Source organism: Poecilia latipinna, unplaced genomic scaffold (assembly GCF_001443285.1).
Source record: "Poecilia latipinna isolate Pla-1442-1.1 unplaced genomic scaffold, P_latipinna-1.0 Scaffold828, whole genome shotgun sequence".
Taxonomy (NCBI): Eukaryota; Metazoa; Chordata; class Actinopteri; order Cyprinodontiformes; family Poeciliidae; genus Poecilia; species Poecilia latipinna.
The window spans coordinates 8,415-34,432 of record NW_015113444.1 but is presented as its reverse complement, the minus strand read 5'-3'; the positions used below and the strand labels follow the sequence as shown (position 1 = coordinate 34,432).

Here is a 26,018-nt window from a genome sequence, read left to right as displayed (position 1 = left end):
GAGTGAAAAAGAGTAATTCCGCAATTTTTTTAGTTGTATTATAGGGTATTTAACTCTGAAATGGGGGGAAAAAAAAAAAAAAAAAAAAAAAAAACTGTACGAACATAGCCAAATCATGTTTCTTTTTAATTGATGTTCTCAGGGACACTGCGGGACAGGAGAGGTTTCGCACCATTACCACAGCTTACTACAGAGGAGCAATGGTAAGTCCCTGCCTTTTCAATCTGTTCACTGTAAATCTACCATGCATTTTCATTACAGGGTTCAGAAACTTCAGAAGGTTTTCTCCTCTGTAGGGTATCATGTTAGTCTACGATATCAGCAACGAGAAGTCCTTTGACAACATAAAAAACTGGATTAGAAACATTGAAGAGGTAACCGCACCTTACATAACAATGTAAAATACTTTTTTAAAATTTTTTCTAAAAGCTGATTAAGTATTGTCAAAATTATTGTGCTTTACCTTTGTTTTTACTCTCAACAATCTATTTCTTTAAATGATCCTTTCCAATATTTTTAGCATGCCTCATCTGATGTGGAGAAAATGATCCTGGGTAACAAATGTGACATGACTGACAGGAGACAGGTGTCGAAAGACCGTGGAGAAAAAGTAAGTCTTCAGTTAGTCACCAACACTAAAAACAAATCTAGAAAGCAAATGCAGTTTTGAAATAAATACTTTTATTTAATCTCCCTCAGCTGGCTATTGATTATGGAGTGAAGTTCTTAGAAACTAGCGCAAAGTCTGGCTTAAATGTAGAAGAGGTAAGTGAAACATTTTCAGCTCGATAAAAGCAATAGTACCCCTTGTATTTACGCATTTTGTCACATTACAAACACAAACCACAGTGTATGGGAATTCTTTGCAAAATAATTAGCCTGGACTTAGTTAGATTGAATGTCTCTGAACACCAGATTTTATATCTTGTTACAGAATCTTAATTGGATTTAGGTCCAGTGTATATGCTCAAATTGAAACCATTCGGTTTTAGCTCTGGTTGTATGTTTAAGGTCGTTATTCTGCTGGAAGGTGAATCGGTCACCTTTTTAAGCGTTAGAGTATTTACCTCTAACACTTAAAAAAAATTACAGTATTTAGTAATTAGGTTTTTTGTGAAGGCAATTGGTTGCACTGTATTTTACTTAGGACTACCAGAGAAAAGGGGACTGAATGCAAATCCATACCACACTTTTCAGATTGTTGTTTTTTAGAAATACCTGTTTACATTTCATATTTATGCTCTACTTTATAATGGTTCAGTCACATGAAATTGAAATTGTTCTGAAATTTGTAATGTGAAAAAATTTGTATTAACACACATAACATAAATTATTTACATAACATTTTTTTATTCTCTTTTTCTTTTTCCTCTCAGGCCTTTTATACTATTGCAAGAGACATATTGAACAATCTGTGCTCAAAGACGGTAGGTAGTGAAGACACTCTTAAAAAAAAGATGCTGCTGTTTTTCTTGATAACGCTCAGTTTGTTGTTTCTTTGACTGGTAGACTGACAGCAGCGGCGGAGGAACCGGAAGACCGGTGAAGATTACCGATAAGAAGTCAAAGAGAATTAAATTCTTCAAGTGTTCACTTCTCTAAGCAGCAGGCAGACAGTCGTCACATTTCTATCGTGACCTTGCTTGTTTTAGAGGACTCCTTCCTCTCGGGCTTCCTCGCTGCAGCAGCACTGCTCTTGCACACACGGTCTTACTGCCACCTGAGGTCTTGGGCAGTCGAGACGCTGCCCTGATTTGCTGATCAGAAGAGTATTGGTGGAGACTGAAGGCCTGATACTTTGTGTCTGCTCATACAAAAGACTCGTGCAGGGGTTTGTAGCTTTCCCTGCAGTGCCTGCTTGCAGCGGGCAATAATTCTGCTGCCGTTTATAATATAAAAATACATAGGTTGCACATTGTTGTCTTATTATTTTACATACCGTAGCACCATTTTTATAATATATATATACTACCTACTATCAGAATTCCTATGAAGATGCTTTGAGATATCAGGTTTAAACATTGATTGTATGTGTCTGTATGAAGTTCATGTATATTACTAAGCTTTTGGCCTTTTTGTTGCACTGACATTAGCTCTGCTGCTGCGGAGAATTGTGATAGAAATTAGAATAGCTAAAAATAAGCATACTAATACAACTTATGTATTCTAATATTTTTTTATTTTTTCATAGAACCCACATTTATAGATGTTTCAGTGTTAAAATGAAACTGGAAGGAGTGTTTTTTTTTTTTTTTTCTCAGAAGCAGGACTGAATTCACAGTGTTATACAAGTGTATTGTTTTTGCATGAAAGCAGTAGGGAGATCCCAGTGGGGGCTCGGTACTAAGCACAGAGTATCTGACAAAAGAAAATGTTTACAGATAGTATTTGAAAATGTCAAACATATATAGAATATTGGTGTGTTTTGCTGTTCACGTTGTATATGCATGCAGTTTTTTTACAGAAACCGAGTATTTAGTAGATTTTCATTCACATTTCCTTTCCATGAAAACACATAATTGGGGAAAAAAACTGTAATGTGACTGGTAGTCTTTGTAAGTTCTCATATGTTACACCTACAGAAAAGAGCAACAGTAAAGAAAAAAAAAATCTTCAGAATTTTCTTGTGATTTTGCTTTAACCCCTTAACATTTAACAAATAATTTTACCATCACTATCTAAGGATGATTTTCTTTCTTGTCTTGGTTTTATAATCCATGTTTTTTTTTTTCTTCTTGATTGCTTTTATTTCTTGTCTTGCAAACCCTCATGTGTTTTTTCCGCCTTCATCATCTTCTTCTCTTCTTCCCATCCAAGGTCTGACACTCTGCTTGCTTCGGCGAGGTCTCTCTCACTGCTGGAGGCTCTCGGCTCTTTTAAGAACACTATGGGCTTTACTTTTCTGTCGCTGGCGTTGCAGCTCTTTGACCTGTGAGACCGCATATACCTTTCATCGGCTACGGTCAGGTAGTCGGTACCATCCGAGGGGTTTCTTTTGGGCTTTGTTGTCTTGCGGTCTTTGTCTTGCTCCGTTTCTGTTTGACCTGTGTTACTATCTGAAGGAACTACATCTGTGTGATTTATTTCTAACTCTTCAGGTGAAGCAGCAGTTTGAAACTGCTGAGCGAGGGTTTTGACTGATGATGCTTTTCCACTAGAATGGACCTGATGTTTTAAATCTGCTGGAGTTTGAGTTGTATCACCTGCTTCAACTGGATCATAGATGATGCTGCTGATAGCCCTCTTCCTAGTGATGGGAGATGTTTGGCTTTCAAGTGGAAGATCTCTTAGAGATTTTGCCCGCCTTGGAGAAGAGGAAGGTGCTACCAGAGGTTTTGCCTCGGTTGTAGGCTCAGCAGATCTCTCTAGTTTATCAGGGGGGTGGACAGTGATGGTGCTCCTAGATCTTGTCTTTGTCATAGGAGATGAGGGCTGGTCTTCAGCAGGAAAGTATTTCAGGGACTTGGCCCTTTTGGCAGGCGATAAAGGTTTTAGCCTGTTTTGGTCTGACAGTTTGTCCAGAAACGTTGTGCTGCCTTGCTTTATGTTGGTTATGGTCTCTTGGCTTGAAGCCCCAGATGAAAGCCTCTGTTCACATGGAGATATGAGAATGTCCACACCTGAGCTAGGTCGCGATCTCTCCAAACCACCAACCTCTAGCGTCTGTGCTGCATTGAGAGCACAAGTGCTCGAGGCATGACGCACACTCCGCTCTCTCTCAGGGCCTACTTTCTCGTCCGTGTCCTTCTGCCTGGTCGCAAACTCTTCCATGTCCATGTGGAAGCGGTAGAGGCTGTAACCATCTGCACTGTTAATGCTGCCCTGCCGGAGGAGAGTGGAATGATCACACACAGACGAGTTTCTAGAGAAGGTTCTGGTTAGCTCCAGTTTGTCCAGCCCTGCAAGCTTTTCCAGTGCGGAAGCCATACGTCCATGGAGCTCTTCCAGCTGGGCCAGACGCAGGTCTACTGTCTGCAAAGATGCTTTCATGGTGTTCTCCCTTTCATTGACCTCCTCCAGACGCATTGACATGTTCTCAACTCTGCAGATAAGATGAGAGAGGGAGCATGAAACAGCTGTGATTGGAAGTACAAAAAGTACAACTGAGAATGCATTTTACCTCTCTGAAGTAACCTTGATGCGTTCATCACTTGAAGACTGTTGCTCGTCTTCCTTTTCCCGGAAATATTCCTCCACGCACTGTTCCTCAAACTCATACAGATTCTTTAGCTCTTCTGGATTTAGTCTGAGCTCTGCAAGAAAGATTAGAACACGAAGTTAGTCAGAACTTTAGCTTAATCAACAGAACCGTTTTCTGGTAAAACAAGATTTCCGTAATTTTGTTCAACTGAATGAGACTAACTGAGGCCCCGATCCTTCTCATCAAGCTCTCCTTCCTTATTTTTCCTGATGCAACGGCGGAAAAGCCTGTTGAAGAGGATGTAGAGGTGACTCAGGATGATGAGAGGTGGAGGCAGGATTGGGCGGTCGTGGAAAGTCATGATTAGCTGGTATCTTTGAAACTTCCACACCTGGTTGGAGATGGACTTGACTTCAAAGAAGGTGTTGCTATAAGATAGAACAGATAAAAAAAAAATAAAAAAAATAATGACTGTCATTTTAACTCTGAAGATGTTTCAATTAGTCATCCTTTTTTTCTTTTCTTTTTTCTTTTTTTTTTACTTGAAAACGGCAATGAGCAAGTTAACCAGAAGGATGTTTGCCACGAGAAGATAACAAGCCATAATTGCGGGTGTGAGCCATGCACCGGGGATGCATGGAGGAAGCTTTTTCCCATCTTCATCATATAGATGTTCTCCACACGGAGCTGTGAGGAGAGAGGTGATAAAATTAGCTTTGCTATTAAGAACAGTTAAGCAGCAAACAGATTAGAGTTGAGAATCCATAATTTAAAGACTACTTACGATTAATTTCCATTGCATAGACTTATGAAAATACAAAGAAACAATTGCAGAAGGACAAAAGGAAAAGGTTAAAATCAATGGAAAAAGAAATCATGTTTTCGATTTCTGTCGAGGTGAAGATGGTATATGAAAAAAAGGAAAAGATCATAGAGCACTTCCATCAAATTGGGCGCTTATGAATGTTTTTGTCCCTGTATTACGATTTGCTGTCATTTTTGAGTTAAATCACATAACTAGTTTACAGTTTAAATTAGCCATATACAACAACAATGTAATAATTTTTAAATTTTATAAACCAAGGATTAATTGAAAGCATGTGCATCAGCAGAGTTTTAAAAGTCAAAGTCCTCATTTACTGAATTTCTAAATGGTGTTTATTCCATGTGATAAACATTTCTACAGCCTTTCGTACAGTGTGTGCAAATATTTGACCTTAATGATTTTGAGATCAATATCATCAATGTCATAGGCTGAGGAGACCAAAGGATATGAATTGGGAATAGAAATTCCAGAAATCAAGACCAGCTTTTTTCTTGGGAAAGAAAAGGAAAGCATTATATATAAAAAAAAAACAAACCAAAAAAAAAAACATTTGCTCACTGCAATTCTTAAACAGTTACAAAATACTGCAAAGTTATTTATTGTAAGAAAATGTTTGAGCAAATGTGCAAACCAAATGATTCTTGTTTGACATTCATGTCATACATATCTCTTTTGTCATTGATGGGTTTAAATAATTTAAAAACATTACATGTTGTTTGCTGATTGCTAATTTTGACTACGTGTTGATGTCTTCAACTTGACAGAAGCGGCTTTCACAGAAAAACAAATCTTAATGGCTGATGATTGTTAGTGAGAAGACATATATCGTCTGTTCTGTTCCTGTTCCATGCAGCATTATTGCCATGAATGCCATAAATGCAACAAGAATTGTCACAAATCTGCCAGCAGAGGGAGCCAAAGTATGGAGTGTACCATTTTGTACACAACAGAGTGTCAACTTTACTGAAATTTTAAGACACTGATCATCTGCCCAGAATCAGGAAACAGAATCTTACTATGAATTCTAGTCTTACGGTCTATCGAGTCCGCAAAAACCTCCCCATAGATCATCCAGTAGGGCATGTAGAAGATGTTCCTGGCCAGGCGCCACGTTGGCTCTTCGTCCGGATGAAGGATGGCTTGCCGAGCCACGCCGAAGCTCATCAGTACCACCAGCATGATCACGACAAAGTACATCATGTCAATCATCTGAAGGAAAAAGAAGCAAACACACTTGAGCTCAGTTTGCTCTTTTTATACTTGCAAAGATTCTGTATGATGTCATTGTGTTTACCATTTTCCCTATCATCATCACGTATGGTCCCAGGTACTTGTTGACTCCAAAGATGTCCAGCACACGAATGTACCAGAAGATGATGTCTATGCAGTAGATGACTCTGCCGTAGCCCATGTATGGCTCTGGCTGTAGCCGCAGCATCAGTGCCAGAAGGAAGGTAGAGATGGCAGCAAGGTCTGTGATGTTCCAGTAGTCCTCCATCCAAACACTTATCTTCTGCTTCAGCTTTCCTGGTTCTGACATCAGTATCTAGACACCAGGATTTATAAGTTAACATTGTACCAATTGAAGTTTAAATATTATTCCAATTTTTAGTAGGACCATTTTAGTATCTGTTACCTGTCTAACTTTTTCTGTGCCAAGAGTGAGGATGTATGCAATGACCATCCACTCTTGTAAAGAGGGCCATCGCTCCATTTTCACAAGAATGATGTAATTATACAACATCAAATAACCCAGATAGGAAATCTAATGGGGAAACAATGTAAGAAATAGATATTCAAGATGATCTTTACTCAGAAGATTTTAAAATGCTTGATCTTTGAGTAAGTTTTAGTTGAACTTACTGTGTTGAACCAGAATTTGGTAAAAGGGGCATCATAAAATTCAAAGAACCTTTTTGCAATCGGAATTTTGCGCACATTAGCATTTCCCTCCTCCTCATCTCCTTTGCGGGAAGTCCCATCATTGTTGGGGTCCTACAACATAAACACAAAGTCTTGTCATCTTTCATCATGACTATAACAGAATGTGAAACTAATCATCAGCATGAACTCCGACCTTGCTGGATTTTGCATCATCGTCCTTGTCCTTTCCCTCTTCTTTTTCTCCAGGTCTTTGATAAGAAGTGTCCTCTCCAATTCGGAAGTCCAGGAGCATAATCAGTGGGGGGAATATAATTCCCAGAATAACCTAGGCGGGACATCATCAGTCTGATTACATCATTATTTTTAAACAGGTTTCCAAAACTGCTTCGCAAAAAACTATTTAAGGATCCACCTTAAGGCCAGGATTTTTTCCAATCCTCAAACACCCCATCCACATGTCAGTGAGCAGCATTTGGCTGCAGGTGTGAGCGATAAAATCCCGCTGCTTTGCAGCCACTGCCAGCTTCAGACAGGTCGAGTTACTCCAGTTGACTAGCTCATATGTTAGGAGTTTCATGGCTACTTGTTCGTCGCGCTTGTAGGACTGATCCAACAGCTCATACGCTAGTTGCCCAAATTCTCTGAAAAAAAGGTGACAGCTATAAGCATTACGTAAAAGACCTAAACAAGCAAAAACCAAAAAAAAAAAAAATCAACAACAACAACAACAACAAAAAAAACATTTTAAATGTGTGTTTTTATTTCAATGTTTCACTCTGCAGCACTGACTTGGAATTGTTCTCCAGGTCTTGGGATATGTCGTCCACCAGTTCACTTTCCGAGCACTCGTGGGCCATGGTCTTATACAGCTTACAAGCTACCAGGGCCTTCGCCATAGCCTCCTCCCCACGCTGCCAAAGAAACAGCGCCATCTTCTGGCGCTTTAAAAGAACTGCCCACAGCATCAGCTCGTGGAACGGGTACTTGAATCGGCAGACCTCTGGGTCATCCACATCTATTTCCACCTCTTCTTCCTTCTTCTTTTTGGCCTTTTTCTTGCCTTTTGGTCTTGGTTCATCATCCTAAAAAAAAAAAAAAAAAAAAATCAAACTTGAACTCAAGCATTTTGTTGCAGCTGCCTGGTAAATAAATGAACTAAAAGGAGTTTTCAACCTCACCTCCATTCCCAGGAGCTTCAAAGCTTTTGGCTGCACAAGAAGGAAAGTTAATTAAAATGCTATTACTCTGAGTGGATCATCTGTTCTCTTCCATCTATACATACCCTTTTTAGGCCATATAGATTATTGTAGAGGTTGCGGAAAGCCTTTCTTGTATAGTTGCTTCTGTAAGCTCCACCCATGAGGTATTCCAACACCAGACCAATATCAATCAAAGTGATCTGATAATCTGGAGGAAGATTTCCCTGGAGAATCAAAAGTTATGTTTAAGATATTTAAGACTTTCAAAATATTTAGTATAGCCTGAAATATGAATGAAATTTTGATTCTACACTATTGAATTTGTGAAATATAATTTACCTTTTTAACATCTCTAACCACAGCATGCAGTGTATTTGCGGGGCCAAGTTTCTGAGAAAATTAATGATGGGAAGAAGGTTAGTAATAATGTTTCTACACATTTTAGTTATATTTTCACCTCAGTTTATGACTTTGTGTTTTAGACCCACAGTGTTGTACAGCTCCTCCAGTCTAGAGATGGTGAGGAAATGATGAATGTTGACCCCGTTCTCAAGCAGCAGTTTGACGAAGTCCACTCTGTCCAACACCAGAGCATCCATCATTGCCTGCTCCAAAGAGTTCACCTAGTACATGGTAAGATATGGAACATAGCCACTCATTTAGCCTTAGTCATGTTTCCTCATTTTCCATGAAATGTTTCCTACAATCTTCATCCTCACCCAGCGAATTAGCTCCAGCTTTCTGGGGTCTGTCTCCTCAGGAGGTTCAGGTTTGGTCTTTCCTTTTCCCTTCCCCTTTTTGGCCCGAACCTTGCTGCGTGGAGCGCTGGCTGGACTCTTTGGCTTTTCCTGAGTTGTGGCAGCACTAGTTGTTGTCATGGCAATGGCTCCAGCAGGCTGATAGGAAGTAAAATTAAAGAAGAAAACTGCTGTCTCTCTTTTGAGTAGTAAAAAACATCAATAATTTTTTGTGGTCTTCCTCTAATTTGATTTGACTATATATATATATATATATATATATATATATATATATATATATCTCACCAGTCTATCTTTAACAGAAAAAAAGCTCTCTTCACTGAGCTTTCATCTACCCTGCTTAAGGCTGTTTCCCTTTTCGTCCACATCCTATCCATATTTCATGTCTTAAATGCCATGTATAATAATCAGCGTCGCTGCTGTGGAACATTTTGTATTGATTGGTTAATATACACAGACCACTCACTGGTAAGTTGTGCCCGTAAACGAAAATGTGATTGCGGGCAATATCCACTCGGTTCCAGGCCAGGGCCAGACTGAGCTGGTCTGCTGCGGATGCATTAGTGCCTGATGCAAACAAACAATCAAAAGCAAAGAGAACCTGTAAGAAACAGGTCAATGCTGCCTGCAGTAATAAAAAAAATATTGCTGTGAAGTTATTCTGCAATTGCAGCACAGGTCAACGTGATTCAGGACTGCTAATTTTAAAACTTGAAACCATTCATATTTTTTTTTTTTAATATGGCCAAATTGCCAAACAGCAATTTTATGTAACCAAATACTGAATCTTAATGTAAAATATCCACTGGTTACATTTGATCCCAATTGTGAGTTAAAGCTGGAAGTGTTTGGCAAGTCTCAAGTGTTTCTGAGGATATTGTAACCTAACTAAATATTTTCAGCTCAGACGATACTCGGTTGGTGCATCATTTGAATGAAGGATTAAGTAGTCTAAAATGTCTGGGAAGATGGCTGCTCTGACTTTGGATTTGTAGAAAAGTAATTGACCAACACTAGAATACCTTTTAACAAGGCAGTCAGAATAGCCATTTCAATATCCTGCTGCCCCTCAGAACCCATTCGAAAAACAGTGATCTACATGCAGGAAAGGAGAAAAAGAGAGTTTAATAATGGTTCAACAGAAAACAGAACTAAATTACCTTAGAGTTTATAATTTTTCTGGAAAGTATTTTCCCACCCACTTCTGGTTTTAACCAGAACTCCAGACTTCTACATTCTTTGTCCATCGTTATGAAAACAAGGAGCCACTTTTCTCAGCAAGGAGGAATAGCCCTCGCTTTGTTAAAGATTCAGCTGTGTCCAACAATATTATGCAGACCATTCTGTCACATGCATTCATAGCAGATTGAATTAGACTTGCCTGAACACTGACACTGCACACCAAGCCACGAGATAGGTTAACAATAAGCATCACACAACAGTTTAAACACTGTAAACATTTTTCTTGTCCATTCAATTGTCAGTTCTTTTGTCTGCGTTTGCTTATTCGATAAAAGTGTCTCACTATTTTTGCTTTTTCATCAGTTTAATCCAGCTGCTTCAAGTGGTGCACTTATCATAGAATGGAAGGATTGTATCAGGTCAACACACTTTCACCTGCGCTTAAAACATTGCAGCATCAGATTGTGGATATCCTACAGTGCTATGATCCTTGGAAAAGCTGTTAAAGTTGCTTATCCTGGTCTGTCGGAGAATTATGCAGCCTAAAACATCAGAGTGTGTCGGAGGAGTGATACCACTCTGAAAGCCAAGGGAGGATTAGCGACATAGAACCTCTCCTGTATCTGTGTGCAACATGCTTTCTATGAAAACATAAACTAAGCGCTTCCACCAAGCAAGACGGAGTGTGCACTGATCTTCCTCATCTAGATCTATATGGTTTATCAAGGCTTTATATGCTGGGTAATCCTCATCGCATCACTTGTGAGGATTCTGCTCCAGATGCCATTTTTGAAAAATGTGTTTTGCGAACATTTTTATAATTATGATTAATCTAGTGCATATTCCAAGCCTGGTCAATGCTACATTCAGGGTCCTGGAAAGGTGTTCATATATCCTTTGAACTTTTTCCCACATTTGATAAGGTACAATCACATACTTAATTGCATTTTATTTTTTGGAGGGTATGGGGGCTCATGTAAGACTGATTACAGCTGCAAGTATTTTGAGTGTCTCTAACAGCGTTGCACATCTAGAACCTAAAAGCTTTCTTTATTCTTCTTTGCAAAAGAGCTTAATCTCAGGGGAAGGAAAATGCTTGAAACTAACAAATTTCAAGCCTTGCCACAAATTCTTGATTGGGTTTAAGTCTTAATTTTGACTTGGCCATTGTAAAACTTAAATAGGCTCTGTGTTAAAGGTCAATTCTCTGGTGGAAGGTGAACCTTCACCACTGCTTAAGACTTTTGCATCCTCCAACATATTTTCTGCCCAGCTTTCATTTCCCTGCTGCATAGCTTTGTAAGTTGGGCACAAAGTTGAGTTTTGGTCTTGGCACAATCTTCTACGATTGTTCAATAACGTTCTCTATCAAAACCCATGAGGCTTTTACATCGCAGCAGTTTTTGAATTGTGTCTAAGTGGAGTCTGTTCACTAACTAAGTGACCTCTGATGTCATTTGGTTGCACTGGATTTTATTTAGGCTGAATGCAAATTCATGATATGCTTTTCAGATCTTTAGTTGTAAAAAGCTTGGAAAACCATGTCTCATTTTTTTGCCTCAACTTCAAAGTACTGCATAACATTGAATGTATCGCAAATGTTGTCTTAAATATGGTGAAGATTTTGGTTGTAAAGTCATAAAATGTGAAGAAGTTAAAGGGATATAAATATATTTGCAAATGATTTTAGAAAAAGGATTTAATTGCCGACATGATCCAAAAAGCTAAAAACAAAATTTGTTTATTCACACTGTTAATGGAGATATACACAGATGAGTGAAATGGATACATGAATGACAATGGACACTGGATGATTTCAGAAATGTTTATTATGTGACAAACACACAACATTCCCACATGAAAGATGATTTCAAACATGAATAATACCTTCGCTGTTACTCACCAACTCCCTTTTTTTCATGCACTCCATTACCATGAGCAGGATCTGCTGAGACTGGCTTTTGCTATAATTAAACGTCTTCTGGATTGTGACTAAGAGCTGGTCTCGGACATCATCGTTAACCAGGCTTCAGGAGAGGATTGATAAATCATATTTAAAACTTCTTTGACCCGAGAATACCACCAAGGCGTTGCGAGAGACGAATTATCTGAGACCTCACCCTCCATCCTCTGAGAACTTGTGTGCGAAGGATATGATGTCTGAGGCGCGGCCGCTGCCATCGCAGACCACCACGGGGATGGGAGGCTCATCCCTTAGGCTCTCTAAGGTGATGGAAATGACATTGGGACCTCCCTCCACTATCAAGCACACAAGAGGAACACCCTGACCCAAACCTGGAACACATGAAGACAAAGAGTTTGTCCAACTAGTCAACTCGGACACTAAAGAAAAAGAAACAGAATTTCATGTGATGGAGGAAGAAGGGAGTGAAGTCAGTGGTGACAGCTGAGCATCCCTTTGCTGTCCCTGCCTTATTGAAGTTCCAGGCATAGGATGACAAAGGGAAGCCCACGGGTCACAGGGGAGCTCTCCAACAACTTGTCCTTTAAGAACCTCGCTCACACTCGCAAGTTCTGCACATAAGCCCACATTTGTGTGACCTCTGTCAGTCTTGGGTTTTTATCTAAATCCTCAAACTCATCCCCAAGCAAACCAGCTGTGACAACAGAGCGTTGATGTATGCACCACGCCCTCTTCTTTTATCTCTGTGTATTTTAACAACAGTGTTACATTCAGGATTTGTAAAGTTACAATATTCTAGGTCAATGTTTTTGCATGAATGACATTTCTAGACAGAACACAGGTGTTTAGAATTTCTTTTTATGTGAACAAAGGCTAAAGACATTAAAAAATAATAGTTAACTACCAATCTAAGATAATTTGGATGCACCACTGGGACATGTACATAATCTCTGGCCAAGAGGCCCACGATCTCCTGAATCCACCCCTGCTTACGAGTGTTGATCTTCTGCAAGGAGATGTGCTTCTCCAACAGTCGACGGAGTTTGACCTCAGAGCCATACTTCCCACAGGTTCCGTTGTCGGTGAGGATGAAATGAGAATGGCTGCTGTTGAGCACTGCCAGCTTACTCAGTGGGTTTCCCATCGATTGATAGGGTCTGGTCACCTAGAAAAGCAACGGAGAGAAAAATGTCAAACAGAGCTATCAAAGAAACAAAGAAAGAAATTCTGCTCTTACATCTTTTCCAATGAGATCCTCTTTGTTCTCCAAGATGCCCCAAGGAGCAATCCCTATTGCACACACCTTCCCTCGCGACTTGGATGAATGGTCCTTTAAGGCATCCCCAACGTGACGGATCACGCCTAAAGTAAGATTAGCAAAACAGATTGCAATGAATAAAATCTTTTTCCAGAAACCTCATGGAGCTTCGTCATGGGACATACTTTGGCGAAATCCACACAAATTGCAATTTGTGCTAAATTTCCAAGCAATGGTTCTAATTATAGAGCTTAAATCTGTGACAGTGTGCTTGATAAACCTCTTCCCTCAGGAAATTGCAGCAGAGATGTTATGCAATGACATTTTAGAGTCAAGGTAATCTTCTAATGTCGCAATCTGGTATTTATTTAGCAAACAGTAAAAGCATTAGAATAACCTGTGTTCACTCCGCCCGTGAAGATCCAAGCTCCAGTGGTGACGGCTGCTTTTATCAGGCCTTTGCCAAACACTTGCTTGAGTTTGGGTTGGAGATCAAAGTTCTGGAGACCCCCATGCACCGAAATGAGCAGCGTGGGCAGCTCCAGCTGCCAGTCCTTCACCATCAGATGCAGGAGGTTGTCAGGCTTGGTGTCATAAGAGACTCGAATGTACTGTGGAAGAAAATCATTTCAGCCGGTTGTGTTTGCTTTAAGCTGCGTGACAAATGGGGAAAATCTCAACTCACTCACCATTGCCTTGTTGATGAATCCTCCTCCCTGAAACTCAATGATCCCATAAGAGTCTGTAGGGTAGGTCCTGGTGTGCTTCACCACACTCCACTTATCATTCGGTGTCTCGATTTGCACCAGTGGGGTCGCCTCTGCTATGGAATTGGCACCAGGAGGGATGGCCACGTGTTGCGTCACCAGCTGACCACAGGCACATCTGCAACAGATGCATTCCTTGTGAATTAAGAAATGCTTTGACTTTTTTTTCCCCTCAAAGACTTGTGAGAGAAATCACCTGTTTAAAAGGGGCTTTTCCTGAACGTGTCTTTTTTCATTTTCTTTGAAAAATGTGCACTGCTCGTCAGCAGCACACCAGGCAATAAGTAAGTTTGTAAAATCTCCAATAACGGTACTTTGAGCTTAATGAGCACTAAATAATTTAGAAAAACAATACAGAGAACATATTTCTAACAAAAAAATAGAAGTATGTAGAATTAGATAAATATGAATTCCTTATTATTATTACAGGTGAGGGTTAAGGTTCATTGTCTTTTATGAATGTCTTTTATTACATATCAGCTTCTGACCAACAAACTTACAATGGACAAGATTTCTTATTTTATTCTATTCAACTCTTCTGAACAAGATCAACAGCCAATAATTTTGATTGTATTCATTCTTAAGAACTGTTTTTTTACAGCATAAACATTGTTTGATATCATTGAATTTATGTGAAGAATTATAATGCCACACTCTTCCTTTTCCATGACACCAAATTTAAGAATTACTGATCTAAACATTTGTAAATAATTGCAAATCCTTGTTGAAAATCTGACTTGTCACATAATTATTTTTTATTATTATTATTTTTTTCTTACCTGGTTGGGTCCTTGCTGGGAAATATGTGAACACATTCCCTTTTCAGGAATGTCCTCTCAATCCAAGCTTTCTGTGCCTGCGAAGACAAAACGTGACAGAACCTAAGTGAGCATTACGAGCTTTATCATTGCTTCCCCAGGAGATCAGCCTCAGCGATCTGTCTGAATTTAAGTTGCACTTTCCAAATCCTCTTAGTTGTAATCCCTGGCTAAAAGATGCTGATAGTTTGAAATGTGCAAAGAACGCATAAATCACTCACAGGAGAAAATATTTCAGCCTGAAATAGAGTGAATATAGTTAGTGGTGGATTTCGGTCCAGTGGCTCCAGCTTAGAAGAAAACCAGTCCGTTTTCTTTTAATAGCGCAGAGTGTTGCAGAGTGAGAACTTGATACAAGTTAAAAAAGAAGTATCCCACACATTTCTTGTTCTCCGGGGTGGATCAAAGTTTCCCAGAACACGATGCATGTTTTCTTTCCATCTTTCTTCAACCCTCCCAGCCCCCTCCCCAAGAGCTTTTTATAACAGTTGCATTCCAGTCAAATCTGCTGAATAATCTGCTGCCATACCTTCCAATCAATTAGAAATAAAAATTCAGGCAGAACAGAAGGCATTAAATTATGTTAAAGCATCTCCAACTGAGTCGCATGAGAATGAATTAGAGGCCATGCACAAACTCTGCTGGTGTCTTGTGACTTGTCACAAGTTCTGCAGACACAAACCGCTCTCACCTCAAACTCACATGTATTAAACATTTAAAAGGTTGAGCCTTTTAGTTTAATTCTTCCCACACTTTGTTTAGGTCTTCTAAACCAGTGGAAACATAATGTTTTATTAGTTTTATTTTTGTCATTGAAACAAAAGGTATTCCGTCTGCTTATCAGCAACCCGTTGTATTTTACTGTTGCCTTTTCCATCTTATTTTTCTCTCCCTCTGAATCGCCTTGGCTTGCAGTCTTATCATGCGTCATTAAACAACCAGAGCTCCTGCTGTGCTGCCCGCTCATATTTAACTCGTCTGAATTCACTCTTCAGGGTCTGCAGAGCAAATTACCTCCCAGTCTATTAGGTATTTCTGAAATATTGTTATAAATTAGGTTTGTAAATACACTTACATGCAGCCCTCTGTTGTAGCCTTACAGTCCCCCTCTCCGGTACTACAACACGTTAGGGTTTGAGATGTGAAGAGAAGTCTGCTGCTCCTTTGGTTGAGCCTTCCTCTCGTGCTGCATACCCTGCCAAGCTCTCCCATTGAATCCCACTGGACATGAAACTTCTTCACTTTATGAGGGCAGCCTAATATGATGAGCATGTGAGCAAGGTCTTTGTTCGCCCAAGTCCCATGACTCCAGTTCAAGGTAATCCTTTTGGGAGTCCCATGACCCCCTTCTGCATGCCCACGGGGTATTTTCATCCTTGGCTTGAAACAAGGCACAATAAATCTACTTTGATAACCAGCCCCTAATCTCCCAATTTGTTTAAACCTCATTTCTTTGTTTTCCCCCTGCACTGCTGTGGATGATCTTGTGCATGTGTCTGGGGAAGACGGCACAGAACGCCTAAACTAGTTGGTCAGAGACTCTTCAAGTTTTCATCTGAAAATCTTCAACCCCCCCTCATTACCAGCCCTTCCCTCACTCCCCCCAAAACTCTCTTGATTTCAACTTCATTTGCATAATTGGGAGAATTGGATGCAGACATACTTTTGTGGGACACCTTGTTAAAGAATGACTGGTTTCCAGACGGGGGCAAGGTCAGTCAATGCTAATTGCAGTTAATCTCTATTTCCACACACCACATTTTTATGGAGACAAGTGAAAAAAAAAAAAAAGCAAATCTATTCACACCCCTTGAGTTTGGTCACATTTACTCAACTTACAACCACTCGTCGCCTTGTTCTTTTACAAACAGAACATGGCCGACTAAACACAGATCCACACCAGCCTTTTCTGATTGTTAACTTGTTATAAAAACAATCAGGCTTTTTAATTATCCTGTTCACTTTGTGTTACAAAGAATGTGCTTTAAACCATGGCAAAAGAAGGTGAAATGAGGTTAAAAACCTCGAGCAATCCTGCATTAAATGTATTCTGTCAACACTCTCATACGAGCCCCTTTTATGGCTAAAGAGAGCAGTTTGAGCCCGACCGAGCTGACGATAGAAAATACAGCGTGAGAGAGCCCCAACATCCACAGAGTTCACCTGTTTTTTGTCCTGCTCAAGTTTAAGCCGTTGTTCATTTCAGCACAGCAAAAGTAAAGCGCATTTTCAGAAGGGGATATTTGGCGAGTAATGACGCATTTATTTCAGCTTATTTAAACTCATTAACCACAGAAACTAAAGCCAGAATCCAGTCGGCCAGCAAAACTGCTGCCCTCGTTAGGAGCTTGCCTTTAGCACTTAGCCAGCAAAGACCCTGGAGAATTTAGACGTCGCAGGAACAGATTGTGTCACACCAAGCAAGTAGTCGAGACTTAACGCTAGCGTCGAAACAAAACCCAACATTCATTCTGGAGCGCACGCTTTTCTGGGAAGATATTTGCCTAAAACATAAGGAAAGTTGTGCAAGTTGAACATGGTAAGTTCATGTTTGTTGAAAGAGATGAATATTAAAAACTATAAAACTAGAGTTTTATAGGTTGTACGGATAATTATTTTGTTCTCTTGAAACTGTGACCCCTGACCCCATTAATAGCCCTCACATGTTTCTCCATAACTTTTTTTCCTCACTCACTTACAAATTGTAGATTTTCTGTACATTTTCAAACACATACAGGCCACATAGGCAGCATGCCATCCATTCTCTTCTTCTTTTTTTTTTTATTGAAATCACATGGTGTTGGTCTCCTGACCCACAGCTTAGCAGCAAATTTGTTTCAGTGAAGCTACAATTGCACCATTGAACCCCTAAAAGCCATTTGAACAAGTTGTACTGATTCATTTCAAGTTGCTATCGGGATCCCACTGAAGTGTAAGATAAAAAACTAATTGCTCATCTTTGATTGGCAATGGGGTTAGAGCTTAATGAGCTGTGGCACAAATAAAACACAGTTGTAATAAATGTGCTGGACACATAAAAAGCTTTCTTTTACAAGGATTGACTTAAGGGTAGAAGATTTTTGTAATGATTTTTACATTTCTCCGATTTTGAAACTTCGGTTTGGCAAATTGGTTCTCGCTGTGAGGCAGGCTGATTTTAGACGGCCCTGCTTGTAAATGAACTCATTGTCCTCCAGAGTCTGAAAATCCATTTAGGCGTCACGAGTCCGACATGTCACTGATTATCCCCAAGAGTCAGAGGAGTCATAAGACATGTTTTAGAGCTGCTGTTTTTCCACCAAAGATAGAAAGGCAGAAATAAATGAAATCATAAAAACAGAAAATAACTGAATTTTGAGATATTCTCTAAGTACGCAATCTGAAAGTACTGATGTGTTGATAAAGGCGTATTTATGACCTATGAAAAAAGCTTTTAAGTGGAAAATGGTGAAAATATGGAATGTAAGGGGGGGGAGGATGCACAACAGTTTTCAGTTGTTATTTTGCTTTTATGTAAACATTTAGGAGAATTACAGCCAATCTCAGATAAACTATATAGTGGTTTGTATTTTTGGAGTAAAGATAGATAAAAAAAAAAAAAAAAACTAATTTAAGCAGTGAAATTACATTTTTTACATGAAAGTTTATTTTTAGATCTGCTGCTAGCTACTACTTGTTAAACTTACAGCTTGTCAACACAAAATACTCTGTTCTCCTTTCTTTCCTATTTTGAAGAATATTTATAACTAGTCCTTTTCTAATGTCATTCATGACAAAGATAATTTATAAAACTGTAATTTGTTGAAAATATCCAGTATATTATATTCTTTGATGAAATTGTGTTAAAAACTCAAGACTGGACATTTTTCAGTCCAATCTTGCAGAGATAGACATTCTCCAAATTCTGACGTTTTAATACATTTTCTTTGAATTTTCTCTTAACTGTGTAACTTGAGTTAAATGTTCTGGGTTTCCTTTCTTAAGCTTCTTTCAGTAGGTTTCTGGGGTTTCCTCTCATTCCTTCTGGCAAAATTGGTGGAATAGAGTCACACACACACTTTTCAGACCTGTCTAGAAATCTTCTGTAACAGAGATCAGGACTTTGCAATGGACACTTCAAAAACATTCCCTTTGTTGTCTTTGAATCACTTTGTAGCTAATTTGATTGCATGGTTATGGTCATTGTCCATTGGTAAAATTAACTCGGGGCCAAGTTTTTACTTCCTGGCTCCTGTTTCTACAGTATCTCTACATAATATCCTTTCTATGGCACTATTATTTTGTGAAGTGTACCATAGACCTCAATTAAAAGACCACCACAACATGGCATTATGCTGCCACCTGTTTGCTCCCCACTACATATGATATTCTCAGATTTACAACCTTCCAATTTTTTTCCAGCAAATGTAAAGAGGATCATTATGCCCTAGAGTTGTTTCTCTAGACATTTTCTCTTTTGTTCCTTAGTCCATCCATAGACCGTAATCTTCTTCTTGTTAGCCCATGTGATTAGTTCACTGTTACTAATGAGACTTTTACCAGCTGCAGCCAACATCTTCACCAGGTATTTACTTTTGTTTTCAAGGTTCTTTTACACTTTCCCCGCCAAAACACTTTAACCTCTGGAACACAAAACCTGTCTCCTTTCCTGAAGGATATGATGTCTAGATATTTCGAGAAGCTATGGATGTGCAACACCATTGCAGTTAAAGTGTGTGTGATGGAACATCAGTTTAACTTCCTCTTCAGCATTCATTCAGCTTTCAGATAAATAACACAGGGGCATGTTTGTGTGACAACATACAAGTAGTTTCCCACAATATACATAAATGTAATGCATTTTACACCTGTATATATAAAGTTTGACTAGGCTGAAAATGCTTATTTCTATTCAATGAATCTTGAGTTTATATCAGTATTTTTCTGCGTGCTTTATTAGGTCATCCAAATTTGTCATGTGCTCCAGATAATGTAATCTGATTTTCATTTAATGATTAGTTGAATTGTTTAATCCTATTGCAAACCTTCAAATTTCATCTAAAAGTTCCTTTTTTTTATTATTGTTTTTCATTAGAACAAAATTATTTTAGTTTATAAAAGTTGAGTACAACAACCATATTGCTTTTGTTTAGCATTAAGGAACCTTTCTGCAATGCTGCCACTTTTAAAGATTGTTTTAATTTTCATGAGCTTTCTTCACACAAAGAGCCTGCTGTGCCTCGGCCTGAAACAGTGAAACCTCATTCTCAGGATGTGAGCCCTTAAGCTTTTTAACTCTCTTCGGCCCTCACCTGACCTGAGCCTGACTCTTACATCACACACAGTCATATGAGGCTGAAAATCACTGGGTTTGTTAATCAAATTTCCACTGACTGTCCTGCCCTTGTGTATTTGAACAATGGAAGCGATTAATTTGTTCATGAAAATTTATCTCACAATTTCGCCAACCGTCAGGCTAGAGGCTTTGTGGATGTACTTCTTTCTTTCTTTCATACTGCAAGCTGAACCTTTTTCTCAGAATAGGATGAATAGAGATGAACGCTTTCCTAATTTCATTAATGGCAACAGGGTAATATAGTCTGAGCACGCTTAGATGAATGTGCTTGGTGATGCAGAACCTGTGGCTAATGCTCCCAACAAGCACGACATCTGCCCTCATTGTTTTAATTTGTGACTTTTTTTAAACCTAATTTCTAAATGACAAGGATGAAAAATAATTTGTGGTCCATACCGCGAAGCACCATAAACTACGATTATTTTGGAATAGAAAATTAAATCTACAATGAAAGCAACCAAACTATTATATGTGACCAGAAAAAAACGTTGAACGTGGTACTTTGTTGAGTTTTGATACTATTAATATCACAGAACTGTTCACTTTGGAGCATAGTTTAAGTTTGCCCAGTGCAAAAACCTCATATAAAAAGTTTGAGGAATGTATTCTAATTTGGTTGCACCAGAACATTTAAAGGTTGCTAAAATATTCACAAAAAGAGCATAGTTTATCATAGTATGTTCTCATTAATGTCTAATAATCACATCTACCCTTTAATGTTTAACTTTTCGACATTGACTGAATGATCCAAAAAGCTTGAAATGAACCATAGTTCTAAACCACGAGGGGTCTTTGTGGCATTCTGGCACGACTGTGTTCTTCCACAAAATTAGTAAAAAAAAAAAAGGGCTTATTTGTTGATTTGCTCTCTGTTAGTCCATGAAAAATATACAAGCTAGATGCTTTCAATGATGTGAACTGAAGCATATTAATCACATGAAAGCAGAGTTTAGAAAGAGTCTGCAATCTGTCATGACTCCACAGACAGACCATTTTAAAGGATTAAAGTTGTGTTCAGGGGAAACTAGATGCTCAGTTTTAAACACCACTTAATGGTGACTTTAGATGGTTTTGGATGAAAATACTGACCTTATAGCCATACTTCTGCCCATGTAACCTGAACAAACCTGCATTTCTGTGAAAGACTCAAGGTTTTTTTATTTTTGTTTTCTTGGTGTGATAACAAGTGTGATCATATCTGGATTCCAGTGTTTTGTGCTGCAGTCTTCCTTTATATTTTTTTAAATTCAGCCCTATTTATTCAAAAAATCTCATATGAAACCCAAAACAACAAACTTCCATTCAGCTGTCGCCTGGTTAGTAAATTGAGTAAATATGTGCGACATGATCTCAGTGTAAATACATCTGTTTTGTGAAGCCCTCTGAGGTTTGTTAGAGAACATTAGTGAACAAACAGAATCATAGAGAAGTAGGAACACAGCAGGCAAGTCAGGGAGAAATCTCTGAGGGATTTTTTTTTAAGCAAGATTGGATTGGAAATCAGTATCCCAAGCTTTGAGCATTTAATGGAACACTGTTCAACCTATTATCTGAAAATGCATAAGAACAAGTTCCTTTCTTTAGACTACATGGAAAATTCTGTTTTTTTGAGGAAAACTAACACTGAATGTTACCTTGAACACACGATCCAAACGTGGCGGTGGCAACATCATGCTGTAGGGAGACATTACATCTGATGTGCAAAATGTAATGTTGTTGACTGTGTGTTTGTATTTTTATGATCTAAAGCACTTTGAAATGCTTTGTTGCTGAAATGTGCTATACAAATGAAATTTGACTGATTAATGTTTTCAGGAGAAACATGAAATGTGGTCAGAGTTGATTAACACTTTACAATTTTTTAGCTTCTGTGTTTTTGTCTATTGCATGGAATCCTAATAAGATAAACTTTTGACTGTAGCATGAAAATATGTGAAAAAGTTCAAGAGGTATAAGTAATTTTCCAAATGACTGCAGGTTACTAAAACCAGACGACGTCAATTCCAGATGACAACTTTAAAAACACTGAAAATAACCTGTTTTCTGCAGGCTTCCTCTTACCTTTTGTGAGCCAGATGTGCTGCGTTTGAGGGAGGATCTTTTAAAAGTGCCAGCCTGGCCCTTAGTGTCCATCTTGAATGCTTTAGCACAGAAAAGGGATCCTCAATGAGCTTCAGCCACAAAGCTGAGGCATGACTGTCTCCTCTAAATTCAAACTTTGAAATAATTAGGCCTACGATTCTCCATCAGTGCAGGTCTGAGTGCTTCTCTCCCCTCTCTGCAGCTTTCACTCAACTGACAAGACAGATATTCCAGCCAGGGATATAAATCACTTGATGACACACTTGACACATAGACCCTTTTCCTCTGCCGGGCATCCCATAATCAGGCTTAATGCAGCCAGCTCTTGAGGCCTCAGAGTCTAATGGATAGAGATTTAATAAATGGTTATTGAAGGTAAATCTGCTTTGGTACACCACAATGCTGAAAAGGGCTGAGAGGGGCCGTGAAAGCTGTGATGCCAGTGTTAACTGGCCGAGAGCAGACGGTTGTTTCACCAGATGAGGCGCCCAGCTCCATGTGTCTGGAAGGGGAGACAGTAAGGACTCAGCAGGGTGCAGGTGAACAGACAGGGAACAGTAGATCCCTTGCATATACTCAAAAGCAGTTACACTGCAGTAGCTGTACTGAGTTATTTGTGCAGGTTTTCACGCAAAAATGCTCAAATGTTCTGAACTGATGTGTTGTGTTAAATTATGTTGCAATGTGTACCAGCATGTTCAAATTCCACTGCTTTTGAGTAAGATGGACAGAGAGAAGCTCATTACTGAGTATGTGTTCAAAGTTCGTCTTGCTCCAAGTGAACAAAAAAAAAGTAATGTTCAACAACTCCCTCTGCTGGACACACATTGTAATGATCTTTTGAGTGAAAATGAAAGCGTTCAGTTGTGTTCGATGCGACAGTGATCATCACACCACATCACTTTTGCACATTTTGTCATCTTACAACAACAAATTTTGAAGTGGAAGGAAAAAGTCACGTGTTTTTCAAACACCAATCATATACAACAATCAGAAAACGGTTGCCTGTTTTAGTATTATGATGTTTGTTAGAGAACAGCAGTGAATAAAGAAGCTTATGACCAAAGAACAGAGTTGACTGGTCAGATATAGACCTATGGACATTTTTTGAGGGTTAGGTTGGAAAACCATGGCCCAGGTTTTTAATATTTTAAGGAGCACTGTTCGGTCTGTTACTTTAAAAAAAAAAAACAAACAAAAAAAACATGGGAGTAGTATGGCATAACTTAAACCTTTCCAAGACATGGTCATAGGAATTCACCTCTACAGTGAGATGTAAAAGTGTTCTGATCAGATGAGACAAACAGGAATCGTTTTACCCTAAATGCAAAATGGTAAATGTGGAAGAAAACCTGAATAGACATTCCCACAATGCAACATGCTGGTGACAGCATAATATTGTGTTGAGGCCTTTTTTTTTTTCCTCGACTGGAATCGGGAAGCTGGGCAGAGAAAGATGGAGCGAAATACAGAGCAATACTGGAAGAAAACATGGCAGAGAGGAGGTTCACCTGCCAGAAAGACACTAATCAAAAATATTTTAGATCAAAAGCTGTTTGTTAGAATGACCCAGTCAAAGTTCTGTCCATAATCTAATTGAGTATTTTGGGCAAGGCTCTACATCCATTCGAGTGAGCTTTAATTTAAGAAAGAATGTCAGCCTCTTGACGTATGTAGCTGGTCGAGACATTCTTCACTTGCAGCTGGTGAAAGATGGTTCTACAAAGTGTAAACTAAAGAGGGACTGAATACAAATGCATATGCCACTCTTTCAATTTGTTTTATTCGTAACAACAATGTCTTATTTTCCTTCCACTTTACAATTATGCAATATTTTTGCACTGGCTTGCCATATAATACCATTGAAGTAAAAATAAAATGACAATCTGAGCTTTACAATGTTATGATAGCTATCAACAGCTATCCTGAAGAAGAGGTGTGCAGTATTTAAAAACAAACAGGAGACGGTTAACTGTCAATCACTTTGAGCCATGAGAAACAACTCTACCTGCTGTAGTCAGATCCCCTTTGGTAATGATCACAATCACTGCATGCAAACCACTGGCAGATGACTTCCTTGTTTTGGTGTGTCGAACGCATCGGAGAGAGTCCCGCTGAATGCGTCTCATAATGGATAATGCGCAATTTCTCCTTGTAAGCAGGCACAGATGAGCTTTATTATCTGTCAGTGGCTTTGCATAGGTCAGTGGAGGAGATTAGTTAGCCCCAGTGAAGAGTGGGACACACAGGGGGAGGAACATTCACTGAAACATGTGGCAACATAAATATAACTGGGGATGATGCAGGCCACTCCTGTAAACACATAAACAAAGTTTGTTAAACAGAAGTGAACTTTTGCATTTAGCCTGGCATTTTGTGGTTATGTGAAATAAATGGCATGAATAAAAATTTTCATGACTGCATTTCGTTGCTGTATAAACTGCCACCATTGACTTAAATATTGATGGAATCAGTTACAAAGGTTTTGCTTTTCCTTGAATCAAATTGTCTGTGGTTTGAGTTCTTCTGTTGCCTAACAGTTGACTTTGATGATCACAAAACCCATAGTCAGTAAACTGATACTTCATAAAGCTAATAAGTTAGAGTCAAAAACTTAATATTAAAACTTTTTTAAGCAACACAAAACTGACATAAATTTAGCACTGAAGAAACCTCCTACCAAATGTAAAAAAATAGAAAGTTTATCCACAAGAATTTGTTTTCTGTTAACCCTTAACCTCTTACCTAGCTTTATGTTAATGGATGATACGCCTGCCTCATATTAATTATTAGCAGATGCACCCTGTATCGCGTCCTGCTTATTGCAACATTCAGACTAGACTAATCCTTCGATTATTTGCTCTTTTTCCAAATTCTTTTGTCTTGTAACTATTTCTGATGTTTTTGTGCTACTTCAGTCTTTAGTTATTGATTGGTTCCACTCTATCAAGCAACAAATGGCTTGGATATCTTCTAATTCCTGAATAATTTACCATAGCAATTAGAGTTGTAAAAACAGTTTTTTTTAATTTTATTTTTATTTTTTAGTTTTTATATCTGAAACCTTTATTCTTGAAAACCAAAAAGAGGCTCACCCATGAGACTATTCATGCAAGAACTGGCACTGTGTGAACCGATTCAGTGAGATTCGATAATTCAGCATTACAATTCCACATTTTCTTAGATTTATTCTAAGATGTATGCTTTTCTAATGCTTCTGCAAATTTAAATTTCTCATCAGTTGCTTCTGCATCTGTTCTGCTGCCTGTTTCAAGCTGAAAAGAAACACTAGAGACAAGGACAATTCTCAACTGGAGCCACTAGAGGGCACCGCGTTCAAAGGGAAGGAGTGAGTTTGTTCACAGTGCGGGCCCCTGCTTGTTATGATCAGCTGTCTCAAAAGTTGTACTGTTTCAAAGGTTAAACACATAAAAAAAAAAGAAATTTGCATGCTCACGCAGAAAAATTGGGTCTGGATTTACACATTTGACGTTTACAACGGTGTCCCTGCTTGCTCCCTATAATGCGAGGCTCAGTTTACCTTCTCGTGTTTAATTTGACGATTTGTAAATACGTGCTTGACTCATCTCATCATTTAAACCAGATGGCATAAGGCCAGCAGCTGGAAAGGTTTTTTTTTTTTTTTTTTTAAACTGCTTCCACATGTGATTCCAAGAGGGAATATTACTCGTTTCAGGAAGGGGAGATGATCCTTGTTGTAGAAGTTGATCTTTGTTTTGGTGAAAAGTCTATTGGTACAGCCTCAAGCAAGGAAACCCAAATATTACAGAGTACAGAGCAGTACCACAAAAACCTGTTTTTTGGGGAGGTGGAGGGCTCACCA

The 26,018-nt window shown here is 38.8% G+C and overlaps 3 protein-coding genes across 5 annotated transcripts in view; 1 reads left to right on the top strand and 2 right to left on the bottom strand.

Annotated features, from left to right (window-relative positions):
* LOC106956559 (ras-related protein Rab-8B) overlaps positions 1-2,619 on the top strand; it is a 7,573-nt gene extending 4,954 nt beyond the window's left edge. Inside the window, exons 3-8 of the mRNA XM_015047477.1 lie at positions 143-203; positions 297-374; positions 521-610; positions 700-765; positions 1,377-1,427; positions 1,510-2,619. Of these exons, the coding sequence (XP_014902963.1) occupies positions 143-203; positions 297-374; positions 521-610; positions 700-765; positions 1,377-1,427; positions 1,510-1,602 (439 nt within the window). The 3' untranslated portion in view covers positions 1,603-2,619. The remainder of the gene's footprint in view (positions 1-142; positions 204-296; positions 375-520; positions 611-699; positions 766-1,376; positions 1,428-1,509) is intronic.
* Positions 2,620-2,732: 113 nt separating this feature from the next.
* On the bottom strand, positions 2,733-11,804 carry LOC106956554 (transient receptor potential cation channel subfamily M member 1-like). Its single transcript, XM_015047469.1, has 19 exons — positions 9,831-11,804; positions 9,275-9,375; positions 8,770-8,946; positions 8,539-8,673; positions 8,390-8,440; positions 8,134-8,274; positions 8,030-8,059; positions 7,641-7,933; positions 7,264-7,492; positions 7,045-7,176; positions 6,831-6,962; positions 6,604-6,732; positions 6,262-6,513; positions 6,002-6,176; positions 4,926-4,946; positions 4,684-4,828; positions 4,364-4,569; positions 4,121-4,253; positions 2,733-4,042 (listed from the first exon to the last, which is right to left on the bottom strand). The coding sequence occupies exons 1-19, from the start codon at positions 9,886-9,888 to the stop codon at positions 2,746-2,748; spliced, it is 3,837 nt and encodes a 1,278-aa protein (XP_014902955.1). The 5' UTR covers positions 9,889-11,804; the 3' UTR covers positions 2,733-2,745.
* Positions 11,802-24,281, bottom strand: LOC106956555 (transient receptor potential cation channel subfamily M member 1-like). 3 transcript variants are annotated; one of them, XM_015047471.1, is made up of 9 exons: positions 24,183-24,281; positions 22,154-22,233; positions 14,719-14,795; positions 13,862-14,057; positions 13,570-13,783; positions 13,152-13,276; positions 12,908-13,079; positions 12,111-12,285; positions 11,802-12,017 (listed from the first exon to the last, which is right to left on the bottom strand). In XM_015047471.1, exons 2-9 carry the CDS (start codon positions 22,223-22,225, stop codon positions 11,861-11,863), a joined length of 1,188 nt encoding a protein of 395 aa, XP_014902957.1. In that variant the 5' UTR covers positions 22,226-22,233; positions 24,183-24,281; the 3' UTR covers positions 11,802-11,860. The 3 variants fall into 3 exon arrangements, with proteins under 3 accessions (XP_014902957.1, XP_014902956.1, XP_014902959.1); XM_015047470.1 differs by lacking the exon at positions 24,183-24,281 and adding an exon at positions 22,330-22,524; XM_015047473.1 differs by lacking the exon at positions 24,183-24,281 and adding an exon at positions 22,330-22,652 and having other exon boundaries at positions 11,924-12,285.
* Between the last annotated feature and the right edge of the window lie 1,737 nt (positions 24,282-26,018).

Excerpts from the sequence above, each read along its gene's own strand:
- LOC106956554 (XM_015047469.1), bottom strand. The coding sequence starts at position 9,888 with ATGGGTTCTGAGGGGCAGCAGGATATTGAAATGGCTATTCTGACTGCC. Across the intron at positions 8,275-8,389 it reads TGGTTAGAGATGTTAAAAAG|GGAAATCTTCCTCCAGATTA; the intron begins GTAAATTATATT and ends TTGATTCTCCAG. Across the intron at positions 4,829-4,925 it reads CTATGCAATGGAAATTAATC|CTCCGTGTGGAGAACATCTA; the intron begins GTAAGTAGTCTT and ends CTCTCCTCACAG.
- LOC106956555 (XM_015047470.1), bottom strand. Across the intron at positions 13,784-13,861 it reads GATTCATCAACAAGGCAATG|TACATTCGAGTCTCTTATGA; the intron begins GTGAGTGAGTTG and ends TTTCTTCCACAG. Across the intron at positions 12,286-12,907 it reads CTTGCAGAAGATCAACACTC|GTTTGGGTCAGGGTGTTCCT; the intron begins GTAAGCAGGGGT and ends CATGTGTTCCAG.